This window comes from Myxine glutinosa, chromosome 14 (genome assembly GCF_964187855.1).
Source record: "Myxine glutinosa chromosome 14, kmMyxGlut1.1, whole genome shotgun sequence".
Lineage (NCBI taxonomy): Eukaryota > Metazoa > Chordata > Myxini > Myxiniformes > Myxinidae > Myxine > Myxine glutinosa.
The window spans coordinates 15,530,728-15,558,616 of NC_136274.1; the positions used below are offsets into that span (position 1 = coordinate 15,530,728).

Genomic DNA, 27,889 nt, shown 5'->3' on the forward strand with positions numbered 1-27,889 from the left:
GCTAGACCACCCAGAACTGAGAACCTTTCAGCATGACAACGCTCGTCCCCATGCTGCTCGCTTTACCACTGCATTTCTCCAAGGCGAGAACATCAACACCATGCAGTGGCCTGCGTTCTCCCCTGACCTGAATCCCATAGAGCACCTGTGGGATGAGCTTGGGAGACGCGTAGTTGGCAGGGCCAGGACATGGGCAGAGCTGCTTCAGACATTGAGGACTGAGTGGGACAGAATCCAGCAGCAATCCATCCAAAGACTGGTAGGCAGTATACGCCGACGATGCACTGCCTGTATCCAAAACAATGGTGGCCACACACGCTATTGAAAGGGGACTGACATTGCACCCTGTGCTGTTCTGTACTGTAGAACAAACTGATGAGATGGTGTATCTTGGTCAAAAACTTGACATGTCATCAATAAAATGCCAATGTTTCAATTAGCAATTGTTGGTTTGTTTTATTTTGAACTGTTACAATTTTATTACATTTCAAACAAGTGATAAGTTTCTTTTGCGTTTTCGGTCTTTTTGAAGTTGGTCAAAATGGTCAAATTTTTTGGTCAAAATGCCCATTTTGCACTGGCCTTTTTAAAGCCAATATCAAGACATCACGTGCAGCTCATTTAAATCATCCCGTACCCCTTGGCTAATCACTGACAGTCAAAACGGCTGTTCAACAGCTGTGCTATGAAGTGACCATTGAAGGTTCAAGTGACCATCCATGACCGTTTTGTCTGACAGTGAGGACACTATTGTCCACAAATAAGTTCACACATTTACTACACGCAGTGTTATTGTTGATATTTAAAGGTTTCAAAGGTGGTAAGTTTCTTTTGCGTTTCAGTATATATATATATATATATATATATATATATATATATATATATATATATATATATATATATATATATATATATATATATATATATGTATATATATATATATGTATATATATATATATGTATATATATATATATGTATATATATATATATATATATATATGTATATTGTTGTGGATATGAGGACTGTATATTTTTTGATTGTGTGCTGTACTATTGTGATTATTGTTTATTCTGTGCCTCCTGCCTACGGAGCTGTGTAAAGACCAAAAGGGCGTCCCATAGTCCACAAGCATACACGTCAGCCAAGTTATAGAATATACCTGTCGATAGTTATCTCTTATTCTGTGTTTTAGGATAAGGCTGTGTCTCCCATTAATTGAAAGTACTCCATTGCACCAGTGAAAGAGAATAGATCCCCTTTCCTTCCCATCCCCAAAATCTCCATCCAATATTACATCCCCTCTCGTCATTGCCGAGCCTCGATTGCCCATATTACCTCCCCTCCAATAACCGCCATTGACCACGAGGCTCGAGTCAGGGAAGAAAGGCGTGTCTCCACCTCGTCATAGAGGGGGAGGAGTGAACCAGCCCCGCTCGACCAACCATGAGCCAGGGGTTTGGCTACAGAGGGCGGAGGAAGAGCGGTCGGGGAGGTTCGCAAAGGTTGAGGGGCGGGGGCCTATATAACCCAAGGCAGGGCGTGTCCAAGAGGAGAGATGCGTTTTTACAGAGGAGAGCAGAAGACAGAAAGGCCTGGAGTTGGACTTTGAGTTGGTCTGAGTTGGTTGGGAGTCGGTCGTCAAGTGCAGAGTGGTGAAGAGTCAGTCAGTAGAGGTGGTGGTCAAGTGGTTGCGTTGGTTGCGGTGAGGAGTCGGTGGTAAAGAGTGAGGGACCAAGAAAGAGAGAGAAAGAGTCCTGAAGCAAGAGAGGAAGTTGTTGGACTGGGTGGGACTAAGGAAGGAGAGAGAACCCGTCACACCAATCCCCCAAGCTCCGCGTTGGCTCCACCAAGCGTTCAGCTCCACCAAGCTCCGCGTTGGCTCCACCAAGCGTTCAGCTCCACCAAGCTCCGCGTTGGCTCCACCAAGCGTTCAGCTCCACCAAGCTCCGCGTTGGCTCCACCAAGCGTTCAGCTCCACCAAGCTCCGCGTTGGCTCCACCAAGCGTTCAGCTCCACCAAGCTCCGCGTTGGCTCCACCAAGCGTTCACCTCCAGCCATCCACCTCCTGCAATTCCCCGCGTGAGTCAGAGTCTTTTGTTTGTTCTGTCCTGGGTTAATTAAGTCTGTATAAGCTAGTATTTTCCCTGTGTCACCTGCGTCTTATGTGCTTGTAAATAAACTTGATTGCTTTCTTTTTGCTTGTGTGTAAATAGCCAATAAATTCAGTCGTATTTCCAAACCTTTCTTTGCCTTCTTTTTCCTCTTTGCATTCGTCGCCTTTGTCTTTTCCCCATTGGGCAGCTACAGTGCGATACGGCCAAAGTTCGGGTGGAATCGGGTGAGTTTTGTTAGGTTCGCGGTTTTAAACCACCGCTCGGTCTATAACATCCTAACCGCGATCTGTAACAATATATATATATATGTATATATATATATATCTATATATATATCTATATATATATATATATATATATATATATATATATATATATATATATATATATATTGTTGTGGATCTCCCGAAGCCCGTCGACGTAGAGGGGGGGGGGGGGTGGGGGGGGTTAAGCCCCTCTTCCCCCCTCGGGTCTTCGTGTCCACGAGGACGAGTCGCCACTCCCGCAGCGAGCGTGGAAAAGAGTATCGGGTCGACGCCGCATGTACCTTTGATACCCACGCTGCCACGGAAACGGAGACCGGACCTCGCACAAGCCACGCTAATCGAGTACGCCCGAGCAGTGTGCGTATCACGTGACTCATGCCGTTACCTTTTAATGAACCCGATTCGAGCGGTTCTGTTCGTGCGATGCTAAGGCAATTGTGAAATGACGGGAACGATAAAATAAGAGGAAGAACACGGTTTATTTACTATGTACAGGGCGAAGAGACAGAGCAGGCACTTAAGCAGTCTTAACTTATCCCCAGACAAAGGGCCCACTCACTGAATGAATGATCGTTTTAAGGCCATTTTCCCCGCTAGAGCGGGGGTTAGCCTTGCGGGCCCCATGACAATCATGGTTCCCTGATTGAGGCAATGTTTTTATGGCCGGATGCCCTTCCTGGTGCCAACCCTTGGTCGCCTCTTACGATGCGCAGGGACACGGTGTACCTATTCTAAACCGGGGTACACAACCGGGACCACTCACTCACACGGGGAAAAAGGAAGGAAGTTCGTGCGCCAAACGCGCCTTGCCGTCGGTCGCTCCGGGACAGCTCGCCCGGCGTGGCCCTCTGGTGGTCACAGCACGTATGCAAGAAGCCCAGTTAGGAGGATCGTCGGCGTAGGTGGCTCCGGATGGATCGTCTCCACACGCGCGATTAATACAGCCGCAGAGCGCAGGGCACAGGGAATGTTTGTGTACAGCGAGGCTATAACAAGCAACTCAATTCAAGCACTCCGACTCGTTCAGGGGCTGGGCGACTCTGACTGACTATCTGGCTCTCGCTGGCTCCGACTCTCACTGGGGCTCTGACTTGTCTGCTTGTTCGGGGCAAACTCTCTGGCGTTCTGACTGAGGCGGGGGGCCCAGGGCAGGGTTTTATGGCCCCGCCCCGGCCTTCCCGGAATGTTCCATGCCCCTCCTCTCATGGCCGTGGTGAGCCACTCCCCTCGAGCTCTGATTGGCGCTCGCTCCTTACCGGCCACTCCCCCTGCAACTCCTCCCTTCGGCCTTGCCAGACTTGTTCCAGGCCGAGCACATGGCATCCTAGCCCAATTGAGGCCTACTCACTGGCCTGCTCAACGCAAAACTAACACAGGAAAGGAGATCTACGCTTCCATTTACTAAGAGATAAATGAACTACAGCGAGGCTACATGTTGTGGTGCGTCTACCTACGAGGGGGGTTATCCTTTATTCGCAAAACCGTAACTATATATATACATACATACATACATACATACATATATATATATATATATATATATATATATATATATATATATATATATATATATATATATATATATATATATATACATACATACATACATATATATATATATATATATATATATATATATATATATATATATAAAATTGAAATCTTGCGTGTTTGTATGTAACATTCGATCGGTCCGGGGGCGTGGCTTACCCCTTTGAGAGAGTAGTAATATCCACCATTTTATTAACTCGCATAGCTTTGAGGCCTGTTTTGTAGGGCCTGTGGTGTCTTGTTCTCTCTCTCAGTTTTATTTCAAATCAAATTCGATATATCATTTCATTTTTCACAGTCGCTAACATAGTTTTAGACTCGGTTGAAAAAAAACGGGAAGAAAATCCGATGAACATTTCCGTTTATAGATCGAAATGAATTCTGAAAGGCTTGTATCTTCAAGGCCATTGAGTCTGTTTCACGCCTTTATCTTCAATGTAAGTCGCCATCTGATTTCATTTTTATCGATGGTTTTAGACTCGGTAAAAGAAATAATTGAGAACATTCACGCACACACGGGAAATTGCAGAGATATATTTAAAAAATCGCGCCACGTTGATATACGAAAATACACCGCCTAAAATAACAGGCATACAGTATATATCTTCGTCATTTCATTCAACATTGTTACCCGGAAGTAAAATATGTTTCAGGAAATTACCGAGAGATATTTCTTCGATTTTTTTTATTATTTATATGCGCATACACTTTAAATAGGTTTCTTTGAAATCTTTAATTTTCACAATGTAATTTATTTGTCATTTGATGATCGGCAAAACGATAGCACAAACACAATACTATTTGCAGGAAGAATGTCGTATCAACCCTCCGACGGCGCTACGGACGCGGACAACGAATCACACCTCACGTCTATGGACGCGAATAGCAACATCCGCACGAATCAGTCATCAATGATTTTCATTGACGCGCCTGGAGGCACAGGGAAGACGTTTCTTATTAACCTGATTCTCTCTAAAGTGAGAGCGAGTGGAAAAGTTGCCCCCTGCAGTGGCCTCATCTGGCATAGCTGCTACCCTCATGCCTGGTGGAAGAACAGTGCACTCAAGGTTCCAAATCCCTCTGACACCGAGGGAAGATGGCGTATGCAACATCGATAAAAATTCCACTATCGCAGACCTCTTTCGAAGTACAAAACTCATCGTGTGGGATGAGTGTCCTATGATCAGGAGAGAGAGTTTTGAGGCTGTGGATCGCACGTTGCGTGATGTATGTGACAAAGACGAGCCTTTTGGAGGGATCTTGACGATATGCTGTGGTGATTTCCGTCAACGTGATCGGAGATAAGGGCCGAAATCACGTGTCACAGGTAAGTGATTTAGAACGCTGGAGAGGTGAGCCTTATGGCTTGCTGGCCCAAATAATCTCCCTGATGATGTCCAGCGTTCGCTTTAGTTCTATTCTCATATCTATTCAAACTGACATTGACCCAACGGGTCATGGGTCGTCTAGGGGTAGCATCATCATCATCATTGGCTGAGGGGTAGCATCATTGGCTGAGGCGTAGCATCATTGGCTGAGGGGTAGCATCATTGGCTGAGGGGTAGCATCATTGGCTGAGGGGTAGAATCATTGGCTGAGGGGTAGCATCATTGGCTGAGGGGTAGCATCATTGGCTGAGGTGTAGCATCATTGGCTGAGGTGTAGCATCATTGGCTGAGGGGTAGAATCATTGGCTGAGGGGTAGAATCATTGGCTGAGGGGTAGCATCATTGGCTGAGGGGTAGCATCATTGGCTAAGGGGTAGCATCATTGGCTGAGGGGTAGCATCATTGGCTGAGGGGTAGCATCATTGGCTGAGGGGTAGCATCATTGGCTGAGGGGTAGCATCATTGGCTGAGGGGTAGCATCATTGGCTGAGGGGTAGCATCATTGGCTGAGGGGTAGCATCATTGGCTGAGGGGTAGCAACATTGGCTGAGGTGTAGCATCATTGGCTGAGGGGTCACATCATTGGCTGAGGGGTAGCATCATTGGCTGAGGGGTGGCATCATTGGCTGAGGGGTAGCATCATTGGCTGAGGGGTAGCATCATTGACTGAGGGGTAGCATCATTGGCTGAGGGGTAGCATCATTGGCTGAGGTGTGGCATCATTGGCTGAGGTGTGGCATCATTGGCTGAGGGGTGACATCATTGGCTGAGGGGCTACATCATTAGCTGAGGGGTGGCATCATTGGCTGAGGGGCGACATCATTGGCTGAGGGGTGACATCATTGGCTGAGGGGCGACATCATTGGCTGAGGGGCGACATCATTGGCTGAGGGGCGACATCATTGGCTGAGGGGCGGCATCATTGGCTGAGGGGCGGCATCATTGGCTGAGGGGCGACATCATTGGCTGAGGGGCGACATCATTGGCTGAGGGGCGACATCATTGGCTGAGGGGCGACATCATTGGCTGAGGGGCGACATCATTGGCTGAGGGGCGGCATCATTGGCTGAGGGGTGACATCATTGGCTGAGGGGCGACATCATTGGCTGAGGGGCGGCATCATTGGCTGAGGGGCGACATCATTGGCTGAGGGGCGGCATCATTGGATGCGGGGTGGCATCATTGGCTGAGGGGCGGCATCATTGGCTGAGGGGCGACATCATTGGCTGAGGGGCGGCATCATTGGCTGAGGGGCGACATCATTGGCTGAGGGGCGACATCATTGGCTGAGGGGCGGCATCATTGGCTGACGGGCGACATCATTGGCTGAGGGTCGACATCATTGGCTGAGGGGTGACATCATTGGCTGAGGGGTGACATCATTGGCTGAGGGGTGGCATCATTGGCTGAGGGGTGGCATCATTGGCTGAGGGGTGGCATCATTGGATGCGGGGTGGCATCATTGGATGCGGGGTGGCATCATTGGATGCGGGGTGGCATCATTGGATGCAGGGTGGCATCATTGGCTGAGGGGCGACATCATTGGCTGAGGGGCGACATCATTGGCTGAGGGGCGACATCATTGGCTGAGGGGCGACATCATTGGCTGAGGGGCGGCATCATTGGATGCGGGGTGGCATCATTGGATGCGGGGTGATTTCATTGGATGTGGGGTGGCATCATTGGCTGAGGGGCGACATCATTGGCTGAGGGGCGACATCACTGGATGCGGGGTGGCATCATTGGATGCGGGGTGGCATCATTGGATGCGGGGTGGCATCATTGGCTGAGGGGTAGCATCATTGGCTGAGGGGTAACATCATTGGCTGAGGGGTAGCATCATTGGCTGAGGGGTCACATCATTGGCTGAGGGGTAGCATCATTGGCTGAGGGGTGGCATCATTGGCTGAGGTGTAGCATCATTGGCTGAGGGGTCAAATCATTGGCTGAGGGGTAGCATCATTGGCTGAGGGGTCACATCATTGGCTGTGGGGTGGCATCATTGGCTGAGGGGTCACATCATTGGCTGCGGGGTGGCATCATTGGCTGAGGGGTCACATCATTGGCTGCGGGGTGGCATCATTGGCTGAGGGGTGGCATCATTGGCTGAGGTGTAGCATCATTGGCTGAGGGGTCACATCATTGGCTGAGGGGTAGCATCATTGGCTGAGGGGTCACATCATTGGCTGAGGGGTGGCATCATTGGCTGAGGGGTCTTCTCCTCACTGCTCATTACTAAAAACTGCTCTTCTATGTGAGGATTGATAAATAAAAGCAATTAGAACCAGTAAATTTAGTTTTATATGGCATTTGCCTCTCTATTAGAAAGTGTGAGAAAATTATATATCTTCACCATAGGTTGACCTTTGACCCCCACTGTAACCATGGTAACCCCTTAATTATATATAATAACATTGACCCAATGGGTCATGGGTCGTCTAGTTGATAGATAAAGGTGATATAAGATAACAAATATCATGAAACATTTACATTTTGTAGTCCATTGTATAATTTAAATAAATATAAATGCAAATTTCGCATGTGGAAAAAGCAAGTACACCCCTACATTTATCACCACTTCAAATACCTAAAATTAGAATCAGGTGCACCAGCTCAGGTGCAAATGATTAGAACATTGTTAGAGAGGATCTTGGAGGAACCTGTCTTATTTAAACCTCAGACATTTCGTTTGGTTTGCTCTTTGTTGTTGAAGTGTGCGGCGTCACCATGCGTAGAACAAAAGAGCTCTCTGAGGCCTTCAGAAAGAAGGTTATAGATGCCTACGAGTCTGGGAAGGGATTTAAAAAGATCTCCAAACAATTTGAAATCAATCATTCGACTATCCGGAAGATCATTTACAAGTGGAGAAGATTCCAAACTGCCAACTTGTTCAGGCCAGGCCGCCCCAGCAAGTACAGCCCGAGAGCAGACCGCAAGATGCTGAAAGAAGTCTCTAAGAACCCCAGAATGTAATCACAGGACCTACAGGTAGCTCTTGCCACTGTTGATGTCAAAGTGCACGAGTCTACCATTAGAAAGAGGCTGCACAAATTTGATCTACATGGGAGGTGTGCCAGGAGGAAACCGTTGCTGTCCAGAAAGAACATCAGGACAAGACTAAAGTTTGCCAATGAACACCTAGGCAAAGACCAGCACTTCTGGAACAATGTGCTCTGGACAGATGAATCAAAGGTAGAGCTATTTGGCCACAGTACCAGAAGACATGTTTGGCGAAAACCAAAGACAGGATTTGACCACAAGAACCTGATACCAATTGTAAAGCATGGTGGTGGAAATATTATGGTTTGGGGCAGCTTTGCTGCATCAGAGCCTGGGCAGCTCACCATCATAGAATCCACTATGAATTCTTCATTGTACCAGAGGGTGCTTGAGGATAATGTGAGGCCATCTGTCGGAGAGTTGAAGCTCAACCGAAGGTGGACCTTGCAACATGACATTGACCCTAAACATACCAGTAAATCCACCAAGGAATGGCTGAAAAGAAAGAAATGGAGGGTTCTGGAATGGCCAAGTCAAAGCCCGGATCTAAATCCCATCGAGATGTTGTGGGGGGGATTTGAAACGAGCTGTGCATGCAAGAAACCCCTCAAACATCGCACAGCTGAAATAATTCTGCATGGAGGAGTGGGCAAAAATTTCTCCCACTCGATGTCAGAGACTGGTAGACAGTTATAAGAAACGCCTACTTGAGGTTGTTTCTGCCAAAGGGGGCAATACCACCTATTAGAGCCAAGGGTGTACTTACTTTTTCCACATGCGAAATTTGCATATATGTTTATTTAAATTATACAATGGACGACAAAATGTAAATGTTTCATGATATTTGTTCAATTATATTGTAGCGGTTACCGCTGGATGCACACAATCGCCTTGCACCGGCCAGAACACGGCCAGACGCGCCTCTCCCGGGCATGCCCGGACTCACTGTTCCCGGGCACGCCCGAACCTCCCGGGCACGCCCGGTCTCGTCTTTCCCGGGCATGCCCGCTCTCGCCTTTCCAGGGCTCGCCCAGAGCGTCCGGGCATGCCCGCTATCGCCTTTTCAGGGCTCGCCCAGAGCATCCGGGCATGCCCGCTATCGCCTTTCCAGGGCTCGCCCAGAGCGTCCGGGCATGCCCGCTATCGCCTTTCCAGGGCTCGTCCAGAGCGCCTGGGCACGCCCAGCCTCGACTTGCCAGGCCGCAGCCAAACACGCCCGGGCAGGTCCAGACTCGCCTTTCCAAGGCTCGCCCTTGACACCCGGGCATGCCCGGTATAGCTTTTGCCGGGCAAACTTCCCGACATAAATGTGTATATATATTGCTGCCCGATAAACGGGCTTGTCAGAATACCTGAGCTGTTTTGTTTCAATAAAGCAACTCGGACGAATTCCGTCTTTGGGCGCGTCAATTCTTTCGACTCGCGTTGGAGCGCAGTTCCTTCAATATCACCTTTATCTATCAATATTGTTGAAATGAAGATCAAATAGCTGTATGTTGAAATAGTCAAAATTTATATGGGGTGTACTTACTTTTTCACGTGACTGTAGACAGGTGTGTGCCTTTCCAAATCATGTCCAATCAATTGAATTTACCACAGGTGGATTCCAATCAAGGTGTGGAAACATCTCAAAGATGATTAAGAAAATGGGAGGCACCTGAGCTAAATTTCAAGTGTCATAGCAAAGGGTCTGAATACTTATGTAAATGTGATATTTCAGTTTTTTCTTTTTAATAAATTTTCAAAACTTTCTAAAATCCTGTTTTCTCTTTGTTATTATGGGGTATTGAGTGTAGATTGATGAGGGGAAAAATGAATTTTAGCGATTTCAGCATAAGGCTGCAACATAACAAAATGTGAAAAACGTGAAGGGGTCTGAATACTTTCTGAATGCACTGTATGTGTGGAGAGAGAGGTACATCAGATTATTGAGAAGTGTGCGTGTGGATGGAAGTTTCAGTGAATGAGAGGGTTGAAGATTCATGAGAGTATTGTAGATCCTGGGGATGTACTTCAGAAGGGAAGAGTGAGGTGTCCAGGTACGGTAGAAAGGAGACCATAGAAGAAGAGAGATAAGGTAGTGTGGGACACATCACAATTTGAAAGGAAGGTTGGAGGATAGATTGAGGAAAATGAACGAGATTGTGCTTGAGTCTAAATGTGTAACGTTTGGAGTGAAGGGGTGGGTTGAGGGGAGTGAGGAGGTGGCAAGATTGAGCAGAAGGCAGAGGGAGATCCAAATCTTTGAAAGTGATAAGCGCGGCAAATTATTGGCATGTACATTCAAATTGATAACGGGTACCCTGAGTCACTGTTTGCACGCTCAAGTGGAATTTGCCTCATGGTGAAGCTATCCATTGATCTAAATATAACTGGATAACTGGTTTGCTGACAAAACTGAAGTCACCCACCACCATATTGGTACTGACCACACACACATGAAAAAACCCCAATTTAAAAAAAAAACCTCAGTATATTTTAAAACTTGCTCTGGGTACTCACCACAACATCAAAAAGCCCTAAAAACTCAGTTTATTTAAAAACCTGCTAGTCTGATTTTCCCCCCCTCCCCCATGAATGAATGAATGATCGTTTTTTAAGGCCATTTTCCCCGCTAGAGCGGGGGTTAGCCTTGCGGGCCCCATGACAATCATGGTTCCCTGTTTGAGGCAATGTTTTTTTTATGGCCGGATGCCCTTCCTAGCGCCAATCCTTAGTCGCCTCTTACGATGCGCAGGGATATGGTGTACCTATTCTAAGCCAGGGTACACACCGGGATCATTCATCCCAGCAAGTTGGTACTCAATTTGCCGACCTCGGAAGGATAGCAGGCCGAGTCAACCCCCCTGGCGTTAATTTAGCGATCGACTGGGATTCAAACCCAGGATCCTGGGATTCCAAGCCGGCACCCTAACCGCTAAGCCAACACCAGGCTTACAACCCCATGTTGTTTACTATATGCAACAACGAAATTGTTGGAAAATTTAGCAGCAACGAAGGCTGGAAAGGGTGGAAATGTGAATGGTTCGGTGGATGTGCGGAGTATCGTTGAGAGAGAGGAAGACAAATGATGAATTGCAAAAGATGATGGGAATAGAGCCTGTGATCGATGCTGTGAAGAGGAACAGGTTGAGATGGTTTGGTCATGTGTTGAGGAAGAATGAAAGTGACTGGTTGAGAAGAGTGATGGAAATGAATGTAGGAGGAAGTAGAGGACAGGGAAGACCGAGAAAGACTTGGCTAAAGATGGTGGAAGAAGAAATACGGGCAAGGGGGTTAACAAGGGGAGATGCAGAAAATATGGCAAAATGGGGCAGATTGTCATGGGGACCGCAAGGCTAACCCCCGCTCTAGCAGGGAAAATGGCCTTAAAATGCCTGTTGTTGTTGTTTACTATATGGAACTTCCGGTCGGTAAAGGGAGTTCCAATATGGCGGCGTCATGGCCTCATCCACAAACACACTCTCATTAGCCGGTATATCCTCCATATTATAGAGCTCAGTGAAGCTATCCTGCAGAGTATAGATCATCTCTCTCTCTACACACACACACACACACACACACACACACACACACACACACACACCAAACCAATGTGGAGCAAGTCACCACATACACTGCAGTGGTTTATCGACAAGGCCCACTACCATATGATGAGGTTTGATGGTCAAGAACACTAACCATTTTTTTTGTGTGCCATTCTCTTCCTGTCACCAGACCCAACATAGACCCGAAGCGACACTTTTCCTTTTCCTACCCCAATTCACAAATAGTTTAGGCTTGTAACATGTGCCAACAATGGCTGCACGCCTCTCATGCTTAGCTCTCGCAACATTGTGGTTTGTTAATGTCACATCATAAACAAGTGAAGTCAGTTGTTTGTAGTTACAAGTTTCTGTTGTCGTAGTAGAAGAACGGCAATCAAATTACTGGTCAACCTTACAAAAATATTACTTGGGGTATGTGTAACACATCCTCAGTTTTTCACAAAATGTTTTGCGGCTGATCCTGATATCTTTGTTCAATGGTGACTGAATCTCAATATAAATGCAAACTCGAACTTTGACCCTTTTAAAGAACCTGTATCTTATTGGATAACTCGGTTTACCTTACCTCGGCTAAATTTTCACAGGGTCTTTTATGATATCACGAGATTGCATCATGATCACATGGTACTTGAGCAATGCTCCTCACCTTCAGTTCGTTCTGTAACTGCACGCAGGTCCAGGTCACCTGCTCGCCCCAACAGTTCTCCCAGACTGTAGCCAAACGCCACCAGATCACCAGGAAGGTCACCAAGCACTGGAGGTTTACAAGACCAAAGAGTAACGATGCGTCTCATGATATGGTCCACGTAATCAAGACATGGGCCAAGCTTGAAGGCCTTGATGCACACATGAATAATTGAGATCTGAGAAACATGCTCCCACAGCTCCAGGATTTATTTTTTTTGTATACAGGATCGAGGCTCGTGAAAGAGCTAACATTAATCCCAAAAAAAAAAAACGGACACATAAAACATATAATAAGGGGAGCGGTAGACAAGATGGGGAAAGAGGAGGAAGCACACAAGCACAATATTTGAGAGCAGGGACATCGGGAGATCTGGGGGAGGGCTTGGGGCTTTGGGGGGGGGAGGTGTGGGAAGGGGAGGAGGGGGTGGGAGAAGTATAAAACACATGGACACTGCAAGGACTTCCAGGAAAGAAGTTGGTATTTCAAAAAAGTGGAACTGGGGTGAATTCACGGGGGTAGAAAAGATCAAGGTTTTGGATGGGGGAAGATAAGAGATGGTGGTGAACAGCCGTTTTAAAGACCTGAAGCTCCAGGAAAATCCATGAAAAGGAAAATCTCTCCAGGAAAATCTCTTTAAAATATTCCAAAACAGGTGCGTTCTGCGTTTTTGAGTGTTTACCCATGTATGCGTATGCGTGAGTCTTTGTGAGTGTGCTCGTGTGTGCGCACACCTTTCTCTTTTTTGGGGGGCAGATGCAACACATCGATCTATATGCTCGGCCTTCTCTCATGTTCTTGCCCTGGCCAATTAGAATTAGGGTCCGGCCTCGAGTTAATTGAATTTGTGCGAACAAATAAATCGAATCATGAAACGAATTAAAAAGAACATCACACTTTTTTTGAAAGGTATAATTGTGGCTTCAAATAATGAGTTTTTATTCTGTAGTAGTCGGGTGTTCTTCTATAAAATAACGTGTGGATTAATCCCTGATGTGTTCGAACGTCACAAGAAGGCCGGTTGTTGATAACCACAGAGGTACGTGAACATTGCACACTGCACTCACCAACAGGCTCAATGAGATACTGGGCCTGACTTTTTGACAACCTGTCGGTGCAATCCATTGTACCCTGTGAGTGCATCACCAGCAAGTCTGCAACACAAGACGAGGAAAATTACAGTGCTGTCATAAACTGGCGTCAGGAACACGAGAGGTGCGAGTCTCGTGGCCATGGCTTCAACACAACAACCTTTTCTAATCTGTGAGGATAAAGGGTGAGATGAGCAGAGGAAATATTGATGAAAAGAAAATGAAATGAGGGGATGAGGAGGATAAGATTTCAACTGATTGTGTAAATAATTTCATGGCCAGCAGCAAAGTGGATATTTCAAAACGATGCACAAAGTGGCAATAATTTAACGGGTCATTAAACAATTTAAAAATGAAAAATATTTCGGAAATAAAACATTTTGCACACGGAAATAATTAATGAATGATAAGAACAGCACAGTTTGTATGAATAGAATAGTATGAGTGCATAATGATTTTAATGTGGATTGGAGTTGAATTAATTAATTAAAAACACACAAGGTAGGTGAGTGAATACTTTGAGACCTGGTACATCTCCTATCAAGAAAGAGAGTGGAAGTAAAGAGAAATGGTAGTCACCTCTCTTTCTTTGTCCTGACGAAGGACAGAGCCCGAAACGTTAATTCTTCTTTTTATTCACGGTGGATCAACTACCATTTCAGGTATTTTGAAAGGTTAATTGTTGTTTTGTTTGTTTTGCCAAGAAAATCTACACAAGCTCCACAACCTGCCCTGTCCCAAAACAAACAAGAATGAAGCTCCAGTTGAATGGAAGGATGTGAACTGGAGCACAGAGGATAAGGAGACCGTCCTCAATACTGTACTGCAAAGCGTGTTCTGTGCATGAGGAACGGGGGATTCAAGGAAAGGGAGAATATTTAATGAGCCAACTTGGTCCTTCAAACGTGATCCTATACCAAAATGGAGGTGGATAGTTTGAATCCTGGGAGGAGCACCTTCCTTCTGAAATCCGAAAATGGAGATTACAATCAACGAGTCTCCATTCATAGGAGTCACAAATTAACCACAGGTACAACCTTGAACTCTGCACAGCGGAGCTGCTTGAGCATCCTCGGTGAAAGTGGGAGATGTACGATTGGTACGAGATGTTCAATATGCCATCGTACATTTTGGTAACGATGACAATGTTGGTAGGCTGGCAAAAAAATAAAGAAAAGTTGAAAACCACCAATAATTGTAACTTCCATTTGCGAAGGAATTCCCCGTTTCACCATGATGCGTGCAGAAGGAGAGTAAAACAAAGAAAACTTTTCCGAACTGCTTTGCAACATCCCACAAACATGGCAATGATCTGTTGGGGGCACAAGCAACTTGAAGACAATGAGCTTGTCGAAAAAAAGCTGTGCCTCCTCCCCCCAATCCCTCTCCCTCCCACAGATCTCCCAATGTCCCTGCTCTCAAATGTTGTTGTGTGCTTCCCTCTCTCTCCCCATCTTGTCTCCCACTCCCTTTATCATATGTTTTATATGTCAGTTTGTCTTTTTGTGAATAATGTTAGCTCTTACATGAGCCTCGATCTTGTACACCAAAAAAATACAAAAAACTGGATGCAGAGTGATTTTAAAAAATAATTAAACTGACACCCATTTTCAAAACTCCCAAAACTGTTGCAAGGTTCCAGCTCAAAAGCTATTGTGATGCCATAAGCCAGTTCCGGCTCAATGAAAATTGTTGTCCTGAAATAGCAGTGGCATTGGATGAATGAGTGATGGTAAGACTCCCCTCTGTACTGTCTGGCCTGGATTCAGATCTCGGCCCAGCTATAAACTGCAATCCCTTGGATGGACGTTAAACTTGGCGTCACATCTGCCAGCAATGTTTGTGGAGGATGCCGAGGACCTCCCCGACGAGGACGCGAGTTACGTCTGGTACCCTCAATACAAAATTCCTACCTGGACTGGAGGTAGTAAATGGTCTGGTCTTCTTGGAGGTTCCTTGACACGATGTTACACCGCTTGCTACCTTTGAGTGTGGTTGCTATCAGGGCAGCAACTTCTGTACTACAAACAAATTGACCATGCAGTTTGTATGTTTCATGTGAATGGCCTTCTTCAGAAGTGCAACCAATTATTGGATGAAGTGTTGTGGTTTACCCCAAATATGGGATAAATATTGATTGGAAATTAACACAAGATGGAGAATGTCTGTGGTTGACACCAATCAATGACTCGAAAAAGCTCAAACCATGGTGTGACTTAGAATTCTATTTTTTAACGTCACATTATGAAAACACCAAAGTTCAACAAAACCTTGTATTTACCACACTACACTGGCATTGCACTTCCTGTAACTGGACTGCCAGCTACTGTCACCAAACTCCAGGTACCACACAGGGTCAACAATTTTAAGGGAATTCTTGAGCAGAAGTGTCATTAGAGAGGAAAGCTGGACCCCTTTGGCTCAAGTTTCCACACTATTAATTAACTAGAAGGGCATTTGGTGGAACGCATTCCTCTGCCAGGCTGAACAGTTTACGTTTTGTATCCCACTGACAGGCCGGTTCTGGATTCGGACCTGAATTAAAATCTAATTGGCTTGTTCTTGTCACCGAACTAACTTATCCCCCAAGTTGTCATAAACCAGCCACAACTTTTTGAAATATTATGTTATACTAGGGCATGCCCGTACTATATATAAGCTAGGACGTGCCCGTACGTGGGTGCCCGTTCCTTGCAAAAAAAAAAAAACTGCAAAAAAAAAAAAAACTGCAAAAAAAAAACAATGGTTTGGTCCATTCGCAACGACCACAGAACCCCCCCCCCCCCTCTATTTACATGAATGGTTTGGTCCATTCGCAAAGCCAAAGCGAACGACCACAGAACCCCCCCCCCTCTATTTACATGAATGGTTTGGTCCATTCGCAAAGCCAAAGCGAACGACCACAGAACCCCCCCCCCCTCTATTTACATGAATGGTTTGGTCCATTCGCAAAGCCAAAGCGAACGACCACAGAACCCCCCCCCCCCCTCTATTTACATGCGATGGTTTGGTCCATTCGCAACGGCAAAGCGAACGGCGAACGGCTAAATCGCCATAGCTCGGTAAGTACTTGTCCGATTAATTTCAAACCTTGAAAAGGCACATCCTCGGGTCCCCAGCAATATACCTGGCAAGTTTCAAGTATATCGGACCGGTAGTTGTCGAGAAACAGCGGTCACAGACAAACGTACAGACGTACAGACGTACAAACGTACAAACGTACAGAGATTACTGGAATTATAGATAGATATCGTTTTTGGCCTTATCTCTAAATGGTGAAGACTCACTTAAAAATTCTAGTATCTGGATTCGGATCTTCATTTTAATGCAATCAAATCGTTTTTGTCACACCCCCAACCTGACCACTAAATTTCGTCCAAATCACATCCACAACCTTTTGAGATGTCCTGCTCACAGACAAACAGACAGGGGTGAAAACTTAACATCCGTCTGCCAAAGTGGTGGAGGTAACAACAGAGCAAACTGTAGTGATCGTTATCACATGCCCATATGTTGGCGATGCAGTAAAGAAGCAGGATGTGTGAGATAGAAAGCAGGACAAGTCCAGGTAGACAGCATTCCATTTGGGACAGTGGGATGTTAAGTTGTCTGTGGAATGCAAAATTGATCATGGAAGGCAAAATTTACTGCCTGGGAAAGGCCTTGCACAAAGTCCTTGTCCGGTTGTCCTTGTTTCCACCCCCACGCAGCAAGTGTAACATAACCATAAAACAGGAAAATAAAATTGAAATGGGTTTATAAGTTCATTCTCTGTAAGGATTTTTTTTTTTTTTACATCAGGTATTTCTTTTTGGGAGGATAAGTGACATTGCAATGGATAAGGTGAATAGGATAACGTTTTGAGGGAGTTGAAGAGCATGAATGGATGACAGTGGTGAATGTGCTGCAGTGATGAAGCTGCAAATTAAGATTTTATCATCACTTGAAAGTGGGATGGGGATTAGGGGGAAAAGATGTACTTTAGGGTGAACCTTTCCATGAGAATGAAATTGCCTCAAGAGGCAAAAAAAAATATTGCAAAAGTGGCATTTACTGTCGTGGTCAAAAATATTGGCACCCTTGCACTTTTTTCAAATAATGCACCATTTCATCCCGAAAATTGTTAAAATTAAAAAACATTTTGGTATCCACATTGCATATCTTTGGTTTGCAGTGGAACAAACAAAAAAGCTGAAAAAATTACTAAGTCTTAGCTTATTCCACACAGAAATCCTAAAATGGCCCGGACAATATTATTGGCACCTTTTAGAAGTTGTTAGAAATAATTACATTTCAAGCAGATGATTCTCCTTTACTTTGGAATTGAATTCACCTTTGGTGAGTTGCAGGTGCCTGCAATATAAAAATCACTCATCCAACCAGTTTGAACAGAGAAAAGCAGTCATTCTGTTGTTTTGTGTCACTGTGTGTACCACAATGAGCATGGAGAAAAGAAAGAAAACCAGAGAATTGTCTGAGGTGGTCAGACACAAGATTGTAGCCAAACATGGACAATCCCAAGGCTACAAATCCATCTCCAGAGACATTGATGTTCCTGTGTCCACCATACGCAATGTTATCAGGAAGTTTAAGGCCCATGTCACAGTAGCCAAACACCCTGGACGTGGCCACAAGAGAAAACTTGATCAAAGATTGCAGCAAAGGATTGTTCGAATGGTGGAGAAAGCACATCGATCAACTGCCAAACAGATTCAAGCTGATCTTCAGACACAAGGTACGATAGTTTCAACTCGCACCATCCGTCACCAACTCAATGAAAGGGGTTTCTGTGGTAGGAGACCCAGGAGGACCCCAATGCTGAATATATGAATGAATCATCGTTTTAAGGCCATTTCCCCCGCTAGAGCGGGGGTTAGCCTTGCGGGCCCCATGACAACCATGGTTCCCTGTTTGAGGCAATGTTTTTATGGCCGGATGCCCTTCCTGACACGAACCCTTGGTCACGCTCTTACGATGCGCAGGGATACGGTGTACCTATTCTAAATTGGGGTACACACTGTGATCATTCATCCCAGCAAGCTGGTACTCAATTTGCCGACCTCAGAAGGATGACAGGCTGAGTCAACCCCCCTGGTGTTAATTCAGCAATCGACCGGGATTCGAACCCAGGATCCTAGGATCCCAAGCCGGCACCCTAACCGTTAGGCCAACACCAGGGGGAGAGAGAGAGAGAGACAGAGACCGAGACCGAGACCGAGAGCGAGACCGAGAGCGAGACCGAGAGCGAGACCGAGAGCGAGCGAGAGAGAGAGAGAGAGAGAGAGAGAGAGAGAGAGAGAGAGAGAGAGAGAAAAGAAAGCCCGACTGGAGTTTGCCAAAACACACCTGAAAAAGACAAAATCCTTCTGGGAGAATGTCCTGTGGACAGATGAGACCAAATTAGAGCTTTTTTGGAAAAGCACATCATCTCTATGTTTACAGAAAACAAAATGAAGCCTTCAAAAAAAGAACAACTTCCCTACAGTCAAACATGGATGAGGTTCAGTGATGTTTTGGGGTTGCTGTGCTGCCTCTGGCACTGGGTACCTTGAATGTGTGCATGACATCATGAAATCAGGAGATTACCAAGGTATTTTGGAGCGCAATGTTCAACCCAATGTCAGAAAGCTGGGTCTCCGTCGAAGGTCATGGGTCTTACAGCAGGACAATGACCCCAAACACACTTCAAAAAGCACCCAGGAATGGTTCAAGACAAAACTCTGGACTGTTCTGAAGTGGCCAGCAATGAGTCCAGATCTAAATCCCATTGAACACCTGTGGGGAGATCTGAAAACAGCATTTGGGAGAAGGCACCCTTCAAATCTGGGAGAACTGGAGCAGTTTGCACAAGAAAAGTGGCCAAAACTGCCAGTAGAGAGGTGTAGGAAGCTCATTCATGGCTAAAGGAAGTGCTTCACTGCAGTTATTTTGTCCAAACTCTGTGCTACCAAATATTACGTCTTGGGTGTCATTAATTTCGTCAATTCCATTTCTATTTATTTTCTGATTTAAAAGGGTATATTAAGTTCTGAATCAAAAACAAAGGTTCTGTAATATTAACAGTGAAATCAAGAATTGGGGAGACCAAATACTGTTGTCAATTTAAACTTATTTTTGGAGAAAATTGTGAGTTATTTGAAAAAGTGCAAGGGTGGCAATATTTTTGGCCGTGATTGCACCCCTCTTTCTCAAACATCACAGTCCTTCAGCCTCCCCATCCTCCCCCACAGCACTTCAAACATTCCACCATATCTTCCCTCACGGACGTTCCACCACCTCAATCTCCGATCACAACCCATGCGGCACACCACCACTCTCTGAACCTCACAGTCTTTACACCATCACATCATCTCTGGCACCCCGCTCTGGTACGGTCTGACACCCCGCTCTGGCACCCCGCTCTGGTACGGTCTGACACCCCGCTCTGCTCACCAAACTCTCCTCCGATGGTATCTATGGAAATCTCTATGCATGGCTGGTGGACTTCCTCTCGAGTCGTAGTCAACGTGTGGCCCTGAATGGGTTTCTCTCATCTCCCCTTCCTGTTCAGGCTGGAGTTCCCCGAGGCAGTGTTCTGGGCCCTGTGCTTTTTCTGGTCTTCATCAATGATCTCTCTGACTCTCTTGAAAATCCTCTCTATCTCTTTGCTGATGACTCCACTCTCTGCCGCTCCATTCCTCATCTCTCAGATCGGCAGTCTGCAACCTCCTCACTCTCTGCAGACCTGGACAAAATCACAGACTGATCAAACAAGTGGAACATGTCTTCCAATCCTGACAAAACTCACACTCTTACTATGTCTCTCCGAAAAGACCGACTGGACAGCTCTCCCATCTACTTTCTGAATAATCCTCTCCAAGAAGTTCTGTCACTCAAGCTTTTGGGTCTCACTATCTGCCATGATCTTTCCTGGGAAAACCACATTTCAAATCTGTCCTCTAAAGCCAGTCGCCGACTGAGCATCCTCCGTCGTGCAAAGTCCTTCCTTGGCACACCTGAGCTCCTCACCACATACAAGGCTTTCATCCGCAGCTCAATGGAATACTGTTCTCCCCTCTGGGCCGGTGCTCCTGCCTCTCACCGAGCTCGGCTTCACGCTGTTGAAACCAAAGCTTTCAGAATCATTGGAATCTCCCGCGATGAAGCTAACCCCGAGGGCCTTTCACTCACTCTCCGCAGGCAGGTTAGTGGTCTTTCTGTCTTCTACTGACTCCTCTCCGGCCTTGCTCCCCCAGCTCTCTCTGGGCTATGTCCCCCAAATATTCCTTCAGGTCGCACAAGATCTGCTGCAACCCTCTTTTTTTTTTCTTTTTTTCTTTTTTGTATACTGAATCGAGGCTCATGAAAGAGCTAACATTTATTTCACAAACAAATCAACCAGACAAGCAAAATATATAAAAAGAGGGAGCGGAAGACAAGATGGGGAGAGAAGGGGAAGCACACAAACACAACATTTGAGAGCAGGGAGATGTGTGGGAGGGAGGGGGCTTGGGGGGAGGAGGCATGGGAACAGGGGGTGGGGGGGCTTGGGGGGAGGAGGCGTGGGAAGGGGGGGGGGGGGAGAAGTATAAAACACAAGGACACCAAGGACTTCCAGGACAGAAGTTGGTATTTCAAAAAAGTGGATTTGGGGTGAAATTAGCGGGGGTAGAAAAGATCAAGGTTTTGGATGGGGAAGATAAGAGATGGTGGTGAACAGCTGTTTTAAAGACCTGGAGGGTGGAGTGGGATTGAAGAGAGTGAGGGAGTTTGTTCCAGAGACGGGAGAAAAGAGGAATGAAGGAGTGAAGGTGAGCAGAGAGTCTTGATTTTGGCACTTTAACCATAAGAGGGTTGCAGGCAGATCTTGTGCGACCTGTTGGAATATTTTGGGGACAGAGCCCAGAGAGAGCTGGGGGGGGCAAGGCCAGAGAGGAGTCGGTAGAAGACGGAAAGACCACCAACCTGCCTGTGGTGAGTGAGTGAAAGGTCCTTGGAGTTAGCTTCATCGCGGGAGAGTCCAATGATTCTGAACGCTTTGGTTTCAACAGCGTGAAGACGAGCTGGGTGTGAGGCAGGAGCCCCAGCCCAGAGGGGAGAGCAGTATTCCATTGAGCTGTGGATGAAAGCCTTGTAAGTGGTGAGGAGCTCAGGTGTGCCAAGGAAGGACTTCGCACGACGGAGTATGCCCAGTCGGCGACTGGCTTTAGAGGCCAGATTTGAAATGTGGTTTTCCCAGGAAATATCATGGCAGACAGTGAAACCCAAAAGCTTGAGTGACAGAAATTCTTGGAGAGGATTATTCAGAAAGTGGATGGGAGGGTTGTCCAGTCGGACTTTTCGGAGAGACATCGTAAGAGTGTGAGATTTGTCAGGATTGAAAGACATGTTCCACTTGTTTGCCCAGTCTGTGATTTTGTCCAGGTCTGCAGAGAGTGAGGAGGCTGCAGACTGCCGATCTGAGGGATGAGGAATGGAGCGACAGAGAGTAGAGTCATCAGCAAAGAGATAGAGAGAATTTTCAAGAGAGTCAGAGAGATCATTGATGAAGACCAGAAAAAGCACAGGGCCCAGAACACTGCCTTGGGGAACTCCAGCCTGAACAGGAAGAGAAGATGAGAGAAAACCATTCAGGGCCACACGTTGACTACGACTAGAGAGGAAGTCCGCCAGCCATGCGTGGAGATTTCCATGGATACCAAAGGAAAATGTTAAACTCTTATGGTTAAACTGCCAAAATCAAGACTCTCTGCTCACCTTCACTCCTTCATTCCCCTTTTCTCCCGCCTCTGGAACAAACTCCCTCACTCTCTTCAATACCACTCCTCCCTCCAGGTCTTTAAAACAGCTGTTCACCACCATCTCTTATCTTCCCCCATCCAAAACCTTTATCTTTTCTACCCCCTCTAATTTCCCCCCAGATTCACTTTTTTGAAAAAGCCCTGGTGTTGGGCTAGCGGCTAGGGTGCCAGCTTAGGATCCTAGGATCCTGGGTTCGAATCCCAGTTGATCGCTGAATTAACACCGGGGGGGTTGACTCAGCCTGTCATCCTTCCGAGGTCGGCTAATTGAGTACCAGTTCACTGGTAATTCCCTGCTTGTCGTAAAAAGGCGACAAAAAGGGTTGGCGGCAGGAAGGGCATCCGGCCGTAAAACATTGCTTCAAAAAGGGGACCGAAAAACAACAACAACCACGGTCCCCGAAAAAGGCCAACCCCCGCTTGCGGGGAAAAATGGCCTCTAAAGGTTTTTTTTTTTTTTTTTTCACTTTTTTGAAATACCAACTTTTTTCCGGGAAGTACTTGCAGTTTACTTGTGTTTTATACTTCTCCCACCCCCCTCCCCCATAACCCCCCATCCCACGCCTGCTCCCCCCAAGCCCTCTCCCTCCCACAGATCTCCCGATGTCCCTGCTCTCAAATGTTGTGTTTCTGTGCTTCTCCTTCTCTCCCCATCTTGTCTACCGCTCCCCTTATTATATACTTTGTGTGTCTGTTTCATTTTTTTGTGTGATAAATGTTAGCTCATTCACGAGCCTCGAATCTGTATACAAATCTTGTTTCATCGAAAAAAATAACAACAATAAGATAATTTTGTAAAGGTATGAAACCTGGTGTGCTTTTGATGGAAAGGCCACAAGGATCTTGCCATCGCATAAGGCCAGCATGCACAGCAGACTCAGCCCGTGCACACGCTGCGGTGAGCAATGACATCCGTCCAGAACGTATGGATTCCGCGAGGCCCGAAATGCTTTCCTCCTGTAAAACAAAGAACAAATTAGGAAGCGTGCCACATATCGGAACAAAAGCTACTTCACTTCCTGGGAGTTGCCATGATGAGTTCACCTCGCAGACATCATGAGCCAACAGCTAAATATTTCGATGAATTTCTCTTCAATTGTGAAAAACGTTGCCATGGTGAAATGTATTATTGGACTTCAGTATGAATAAATGCGACATTGTAAGTTGAGCTTCCAAGGACGTGCAGCTTGTGGAATACAGGAACAGATTTGTAATTTAGGTTGTGATTCATCCATTCGACATCTTGAAATGAATAATTGCACCAGCCAGGTTTGCAGTCAATGAAAATTCATGTCTGCTGCAACATTACACGCGACTAAGCAAAACCAAAAACTTCTTCTTTTTTTTGCAATATCTGGAAGACATGTCAGGTGACCTGCAATTGCCATTTGATGGGCGAGTGGAAAGAGTAAAGGCAAACGATGATCAACGTCGATAATGTAGTGGAGGAAAGATGTACGCACAGTGAGCAACAATGGATCCCGTCGCACAAAATGGATAATCTTTCAAGACCAGCGGTGCGACAAATGACTCAGTTGAGTTGTTCTCGTTTTATTTGTTTTTTTTTTCTTTGGAAAAATCTTCAGTTGAGCATTAAGATTGACCTTTGATGACTACCGGGTCGTTCGCTGACCTCAGCCATATCAAAGTGGCCATCAAGCAAGATCAAAAGGTCCAATTAACAACAGCACAATATTATTGTTCAAAGCAAAGGACAAAATACAAAGCTAGGTGAAGGTCAATAAAAAAAATATATGAAAAAAACCACCTTTAGAGGCCATTTTTCCCGCAAAGCAGGGGTTGGCCTTTTTCGGGAACCATGGTTGTTGTTTTTTGGTCCCCTTTTTGAAGCAATGTTTTACGGCCGGATGCCCTTCCTGCCGCCAACCCTTTTTGTCGCCTTTTACGACAAACAGGGAATTACCAGTGAACTGGTACTCAATTAGCCCACCTCGGAAGGATGACAGGCTGAGTCAACCCCCCTGGCGTTAATTCAGCGATCGACCGGGATTCGAACCCAGGATCCTAGGATCCTAAGCTGGCAATAGAGGATTGAATAAAAATGAAGGAAATGGGTTTGCATTGAGCTACAAATTGAGCGACCATTGAGTTTTGCCAATGAAGAAGCTTCTCAATGGAATGGGTTGGAGTGAAAAACTGCACAAGGTTATAGTTCTAGCTCCCCATCGCAAATAACGTCACTGCTCATGCGGAAGCCATCTGGTGCCAAAAGGATGTGACAGAAACCCTCTGTTGGTGGTTGAAAATTTAGACTAAGTTTGTGTGACCAGACTCACATCTTCTGACAGAGGAGGAGAGGGTGGAAGGTGGAGCTGATGAGAGATTATACCAATATTAACGGATTCCTTTTTGTCACAAATTGATCCGGTGATTTAAAAAACATGGCGGGGGAGCAAAAAAAAAACAAATAAAACGAGAACAGCACTCGGAAGACAGCATACTTCCGCCAGGCTGAACAGTTTACGTTTTGTATTCACTGATAGGCCGGATCTGGATTCGGACCTGAACTAATATCGAATTGAGTTGTTATCATCACCGATCCAACTCATCCACAAAGTTTTGTCATAATCTGTCCACAATGTTTTGAGAAATAATGTGTGGCTCGATCTCTCATTGGTGAAGAATCACTTTAAATTTTTTTTAAATTCTTGAATCCGGATCTGTATCTGGATCGTCACCAACATCTAATCAATTCATTATTTTCATGCACCCAACCTGTCCACCAAGTTTGTCCGAATCCGTCCACAACTTTTTGAGATATCATGCTCACAGACAGACAAACAAAGACAGACAGACAGACAGGGGTGAAAACATAACCTCAGTCTACCTTCCGTGTGGCTTTCGATGAAACATAATAGTGTAAAACACATGAGTAAAACCATAACAGACAGGAAGAAGAAGAAGAAGAAAAAAATGAATGAAGCACATATAATATCAAATGACGGAACATGAACAGGAAGAAAATGTGATCCCCAAAGTGACCTTTTCCTGAAGTCGAGTTTCCAGTGAGAAGATAACTTCAGATTTGCTCTCAACTGCTCTCTCAACTTTTTGAAGGCATTCTCGAAGCTCATCTTCCACCTGGTAGTGAAGTGATGGGGTAAAGACAAAGAAAACGATATATATATATATATATATATATATATACCTTCTAACGTTCCTGATGTATTATATAATGAGATGGCGTGGCAGATATATGCTCGCTTCCGATCGGGTTTCTGATTCTGGATTCAACTGCAAGTTGCAATGTATTCGAGCATGAAAGTGAAACTATTGATGAAATCGCAACTGGTTCACTGTTAATTTAGCCACTTCGTCGGGATAATAAATAGGGACCAAAAACAAAGCCAAAACCCAAATACGTCTAAAGGAGGTTTGGACGTCAATGTATCGTGTCCGTAAAATGTCTGCAGACGCTGTCGTGAGACGGAGTGGAAATGCTATTCTGATTTGACGCAAAACGAGACAGACAAATTCACCCCATGCCTAACTTTCCGAGCAAACTTCATAGTCAAGAAAGTCATCACGAAAGGAAGGCGAGCCAAGTGCATAAAGTTATCTTTTATTCATCAGTCGAATCACAATTTCCATCGAAGCACCAGATTTGATTTGTCTGTCAATACAAACATTATCGGGAAATAGAACTATTCCAAAGAATCCACGATGCACCAACACCGAGCGTCTCTCGGGAGAATTGTCATACACCAATCTGGTCCTTCAGAGGTAAACAAAGGGAACCTTACCTACCTAGCCCCAAGTTAGCACCTTTTTCTACATAGCATATATTTTTGTAATAGAGAGTAATTCTATCTCCCATGACGATGGTGTCGAGGGGTCGTGCTAGCAAGTACTTCCATGAAATGAAGGGAGAGAAAATAAGTAACCTGGAAAGAACCACCTTTAGAGGCCATTTTTCCCCGGAGAGCTGGGGTTGGCCTTTATATGGGGCACCGACCGTGGTCCCCTTTTTGAAGCAACGTTTTATGGCCGAATGCCCTTCCTGCCGCCAACCCTGTTAGTCGCCTCTTGCGACACACAGTGAATCACCAGTGAGCTGGTACTCAATTTGCTGACCTCAGAAGGATGACAGGCTGAGTCAACCCCTCTGGGCATTAATTCAGCGATCGACCGGGATTCGAACCCAGGATCCTCGGATCCCAAGCCAGCACCCTGACCCCTAAGCCAACACCAGGCTAAGTAACCTTGAAAGCAGAATAATTTGGAAGTTAATTTAAATTAGCAACTTATTGGTCATTTTCAGGAAGAGATGCCACAACACTTTGCCAAAAGAAATAGTTCAAGCCTGAGTGATGTCTAATGGAAGCATGATAGAAATCTCATGTTCGTGGCAACAAGAACGAATGAAAAAACCTATGTGGCAGGGAGACAAACCTCTCACCTGATTTTGACGTCTCTGTGTGGCTCTGAGAGCAACGATCTCTGCTTGGCAGGTTTCCAGCTCAAAACGGGTCTTCTCTGCATTGTGTGTCACCTGTTCGCATTGGTATTGATTCATCACCAACACAGCAAATAAACACTGGCATCAAATCATCACTAAACTCACACATAAACACTTTAGTCTCAAATCATCACTAAACTCACACATAAACACTTTAGTCTCAAATCATCACGAAACTCACACATAAACACTTCGGCATCGATTCATCACACACCGTGCCCAGACACCTGTGTGCATCGATTCATCACAAACCAAAACAATTCGCTATTCAGTGACCTAACAGACACCATGGTGTAGATTCATTAAAACACACAAACACACACACGATTCTGTTCCTGAATCTGATTTCCTGAATTTCTGGCTTCTCCACGAGACCCAACATTGTATACGAAAAACAACCTTCCTTTCTGCTATCCACCTTACCTCCAAACTTTGTATCATCTGCAAATTTTGAAATCCGTCTTTTAACCCCACTGTCCAAATAAATGATGTAAATTATTAATAATAATGGTCCTAGTACTTTTTTTTTTCTTTTTTTTTTGTATGCAAAATTGAGGCTCGTGTAAGAGCTAACACATTGAACTTGGACACATGCACAGACACATAAAACATACAATGAAGGGAGCGGCAGACAAGAGAGGAGAGATAGGGAAGCACACAAGCACAACAACAGTAGAGAAGGGGGAGGGCTGGGGATGAGAGAGGGGTACACGGCATAAAGCAAATGAACACTACTAGGAATTTCACGACGAGGAATTTCAGGAAAGAATTTGGGGATTGAAAGGCGGATTTGGGATGTTTTAACGGGGCTGGTCAAAGATCAAGGTTTTGGATGGGGGAAGATAAGAGATGGTGGTGAACAGCTGTTTTAAAGACCTAGAGGGAGGAGTGGGATTGAAGAGAGTGAGGGAGTTTGTTCCAGAGGCGGAAGCAAAGAGGTATAGCATAGAGTCTTGATTTTGGCAGTTTCACAAGAAGAGGGTT

General features: G+C 45.6%; 1 protein-coding gene across 4 annotated transcripts in view; it reads right to left on the bottom strand.

Moving 5' to 3' along the window:
* The window catches only part of LOC137439215 (huntingtin-interacting protein 1), a 425,088-nt gene that overhangs the window by 165,215 nt on the left and 231,984 nt on the right, over positions 1-27,889 (bottom strand). For all 4 annotated transcript variants that reach the window (XM_078768130.1, XM_078768129.1, XM_078768132.1 and 1 more), the window contains exons 17-21: positions 26,846-26,938; positions 25,429-25,527; positions 23,235-23,382; positions 13,622-13,708; positions 12,516-12,623 (exon numbers count right to left, since the gene is read on the bottom strand). In XM_078768130.1, coding sequence (XP_078624256.1) covers positions 12,516-12,623; positions 13,622-13,708; positions 23,235-23,382; positions 25,429-25,527; positions 26,846-26,938 — 535 coding nt within the window. The remainder of the gene's footprint in view (positions 1-12,515; positions 12,624-13,621; positions 13,709-23,234; positions 23,383-25,428; positions 25,528-26,845; positions 26,939-27,889) is intronic.